General features: G+C 61.6%; 2 protein-coding genes across 2 annotated transcripts; both read right to left on the reverse strand.

Moving 5' to 3' along the window:
- Positions 1-1,132, reverse strand: LBRM_31_2860 (conserved hypothetical protein; the record flags this gene model as incomplete). Its single annotated transcript, XM_001567227.1, has 1 exon — positions 1-1,132. A coding segment is annotated over one exon (1,132 nt), but the record flags the coding sequence as incomplete, so codon positions are not given.
- Positions 1,133-2,745: 1,613 nt separating this feature from the next.
- On the reverse strand, positions 2,746-4,149 carry LBRM_31_2870 (conserved hypothetical protein; the record flags this gene model as incomplete). Its single annotated transcript, XM_001567228.1, has 1 exon — positions 2,746-4,149. One exon carries the CDS (start codon positions 4,147-4,149, stop codon positions 2,746-2,748), a length of 1,404 nt encoding a protein of 467 aa, XP_001567278.1.
- Between the last annotated feature and the right edge of the window lie 130 nt (positions 4,150-4,279).

Raw genomic sequence — 4,279 nt, forward strand, 5'->3', positions numbered from 1 at the left:
ACGCTGTGCACCCCGCTTCTACCTTGCGACGGAGAGCAGCACGACTAGGCACATTCAGGAGGCGTGGTACGCCGAGCCAAGCAACCACCCCAACTCGCAATCGCCATCCGCCGCGGCCAGCGCCACCTTCCTCACCGTCGTGGCACATCACCGACAGATGATGAAGATGGGGCGGCGTGAAGGCGGCCGTGCTGCTTGCAAGTGCTGTCCACTGCCCGCGCGGGCACACCTCCGACACTAGCGTGCTCGCACAGCACGCCGACGTGGAGAAGCACCACACACAGCCGCGCCCCGTGTCCGCCGTGCACGCGGGGGCGTCGCCATGTCCGGCACACGCGTCAAGCACGGGGTCGAAGCGGTACGCGGCAATGCCGTTGGCCGCCGTCGGCGTCGGCACCACCGTGCGCAGCGTCTTTGAGTAGATGAGCCCCGTGCTCGGCATGTACGCCGGCAGCGCGCGGGTGTCAGGCAGCGAGGCGTACCGCATAATGATGGTGCCGTTCGCGTACACCACCACCTGTGCCGTCAGCCGGGCCTCCGCGGTGGCTGCTTGGTTAAGCGCCGGCACGCTGCAGTACTCCACTGCCGTGTACGCTGCGCCGTCCGCGGAGGAGTCCAGCGTCAAAATGAAGCTCTCCGATGCACTCGCCGCGGTCGTCTCAAACGGCATCGCGTACAGGCCAATCATGGGCCAGTCGCCGCCACCGCCGTACAGCACGGACGTGTCGCTCGAAAACGCGTACGTTCCGCCAAGATCGGCAAAGAAACGCGCCGCGCAGTACCCGTTGCACATGCCGTACGGGGTGGGGGAGAGGAAGCCCATGCTGCTCACGTACCAGGACGAGTTGCCCCAGGCGTAGAAGGGGAAGCGGGCATTCGCGGTGGCAACGTTCTCAAAGACTCGGTTCAGTGAATCCACGAGTGGGATCTTTCGCGCAGCGCCTGGCGAGTCGCACAGGGTCTGGTACTGTGCCCAGTGTTCCAGTGACGCGTCAGCGAGCTGACTCCGCGTCACTGAGGTGGCGGTATAGGCTACAATGCTCGCTCTGCTGGCCCATCCGTTGGTGCTACTAAGAAGTGCAACGGTGAGCAAAAAGGCCCAGAAGGCTTCCCTACGTGATGCAGACAACATGGCATGTACACGTGCGGAGTGGGACTTTTCGCTGTGACCGTGCTTGAGTTCTCCCTTTGTGGTGCGTGCGCATCGCTTCACAAGCCTGCTGAAGAGAGGAGGCCCTCTCGCTAGCCCTAGCGAGCAAGGTGAAGTGGGTGAACTACACCCACTTGTCCGGGTGGCGGAAATGACGACGCGTCTACAGACAAAGAGAGGGGCTTGGGATTGCGTGTTAGTTGTACAAGAGCGAACAGGCGGATAATTCCCTCACGCGGCTCAAACGGGCAGACACAGGCGGAAGGCACGTAAGGGAAGAAGTAACGAGCAGCGCTCCTGCCCACGACAGTCTGAGTGGCAGGTGAAGCGGACGAGGAAGCGAAGAAGCAGCAAAAGGCAGCGATGGAAGGAGCGGCGATACCGAGTCAAGCGAGGCGTGTGTGTGTGGAGTCGGCGCAGGGAAAGAAAAACTCGAAAAGGGGATGCGCAAGCGGAGAGAGCGGGCAGCGCAGTGTCAGTTCCAGACAATCATACGAAGAGGGTAAAGCCGGAGAAACTGCGAGCCTCACACACCCACACACCCACACACACGCACACACGCACACACACACACACACACGCACGCGCGCGATGGTGAGCGAGAAAAGCTGGTGTATGCGGGGAAGGAGTCAAATAAAACTGAAGGGAAATACTAAGGGTCGACAAAATCAATGGCGTATAGAGAGAGGGAGGGAGGGAGGGAGGGAGGGAGACGGACCCAACCAGCAGGGTAGCGGTGGGGCACACACACCTGACGTCCGCCCCCAAGAGAATCGGTGGTTATCAGAAGCGCTCCCAGGAGACGTGGCCAATAGGCATCGGTGCCCCGCACACCCCTCTTCCTACAGGGGTAAAGAGACGAAGACGTAGGAGGTGCCGTACCTGAGAGAGAGAGGAAGAGAGGAGGAGAGGAAGAAGAGTGGCGTGATGCTGATCGCGTGTCACTGTCTCTCTCTCTTGCTTGTTTCGGGGGAACGACTCTCCTTCCCCGGCAACGGGCCCCTCTCTGCTGTGTGTTTGTTATGCCGCACTTATGAGGGAGGGGGGAAGGCAGAGAGAGGGGAGCAGGAGAGAGCGAGTGAGCCAAAAGAGAAGTTGTGGAAGTTCCGCCGAATTCTCCAGCCGACCACGTGTCTGCGGGGGACGGGGGACGGGGGACGGGGGGGGGGGAGGGGAGGAGATGAAGGGAAAAACAGAGCCGAGTGGAATACAGCAGTGGGTAGCAATGGTGAAGGCGCAGCCAAGACGGTGCAATCGCAGGAGCCAAACAAGCACTTGCCTGGCTGCTCAATTGCGTGATGGCACACCTACCGAGAGGAAGTGAAGGCCATAGGAGTGACGCCAGACCGGAAAGCGCCACAACACGCATGTCTCTGTCTCGCCCATCAGCATCGATGTGTTGTTCTGTAACTCTGAGTAGCTCCAATGGTGCGACTAGGCTCAACCCTCACACGTATGCACATGCACTTTACATCAACTTAGGAAGCAGTGGAGTCAAAGAAAGGCTCTCACGCGCCCCTCGCAACCCTGCGCCCGCCTGATCTCCTCCTCATTGGCCGTCCAATGCCCAAAGAATACACACTTCTTCGGCAGCACTACTGCTCGCTCATCAATTTTTCCTTTCGACGCTTGAACAGCCGCTGGAGGGATACCTGCCTCAGGGGAATCCCCATGAGCTCCCTCTCCAAAGACCGTACTCGTGTGAAGGCGACCTGGACCACCTCCCGCTCTCGCCGCAGACTACGCAATTCAGGTGAACCCGTCACCGCAAATGTCTCCATTGGATTCACTGCTCTACCACTTCGGCGAATGAAGACCAACAAGCTGAGCAGTAAAAAAGGCACAACTACGGCGAAGGCTACACCAATGACTGCAATGAAGTCAAAGTTAATGTTCACATGGGCCCTGAGACCCCGGCTCCTGTAGGTCACACATGCCTGCGTGTCCGCGGCGGGGGTGCTGTACGAGCACGTGTACCCGCCAGGCGTCCCACTCAGCGCAGGATTGAAGCACGTCGAGTCATGGCAAAACACGCACCCCTCGTGCTGCCCGCACACCTTGCACCCGTCGAACGAGTACGCACGGCACGCGTCAGCAGGAGCCACGTTGCAGTCCGCGCCGCCCCACCCACCCTGGCATTCGCACACGCCGCAGTTGCACCGCCCACCAACAGCATCACACCCGGCGCAGCTCCTTGACGCCATGCTCCCGCCGCTGGTGCCTGCGCACGCCGCCTCGCACGCCTCTCCCTTGCACAGGCACGTCCCGCTGCCGGTGCTCCCGTCGTCGCACTCGCTGCCCGCCCAGCACGCAGGGCACGCCGCGCAGCTCTTGCCGTAGTACCCCGGCTGGCAGTGGCACGTTCCCGAAGACTCGTCACACCACCCGTTCACTCCGCAGTCGACGCAACTCGACTTCGGCACAAAGCGGACGTGCAGCCCGCTGCGCAGGAGGCCCTGCGGGACCATCACCGACGATGCGTCGTCCACACCGTGGCGGACAAGCCCAACGCGCATTGGGGGGTGGGCGAGCATCGGGTCGCCCGGCGCACAGCTTGCACACTGAATCGTGACGTCGACTACGCCGCTGATGTCGGCGTACAGCTGCACCGAGAAGAGTGGCATGGAGGAGTAGTGGTTGCTGAAGGCAGCCCCGGTCAACCGCCCCACCACGCCCTCAGCGCAGCCGGCGGCCTCCTCGCAGAGCTCTTCACCGTGGGAGCGCTGGGGTAGCACCCGTGCATCCCAGCGCCCGGCCTTCGCGAAGATGAACTCCGATTCAAGCGCCAAGATAGAGAACGTGTAGTTGCCGTTCACGCACGTGTTACCAAGCAAACCGCAAGGGTGGGTGTTGGTTTGCATGGGGCAGGAGGCACCAGGGATGCAGTAGACGCGCTCTAGCGACGGGGTCCGGAACAGTGGAATGTTCTGCTGAGGGTTCGCAAGAGCAAGAGGGAAGTAGCCGCTCGCCAGTGCGAAGGTGCGGCTGCGGTCTGCCATGGCCACGAATGGGGTGTCAAAGTCCACGGTGACGTCGTAGAACTGCTGCGGCGTGAAGGCGGCCGTGCTGCTTGCAGGTGCTGTCCACTGCCCGCGCGGGAAAACCTCCGACACTAGCGGCTCGCACAGC

Source organism: Leishmania braziliensis, chromosome 31 (assembly GCF_000002845.2).
Source record: "Leishmania braziliensis MHOM/BR/75/M2904 complete genome, chromosome 31".
Taxonomy (NCBI): domain Eukaryota; phylum Euglenozoa; class Kinetoplastea; order Trypanosomatida; family Trypanosomatidae; genus Leishmania; species Leishmania braziliensis.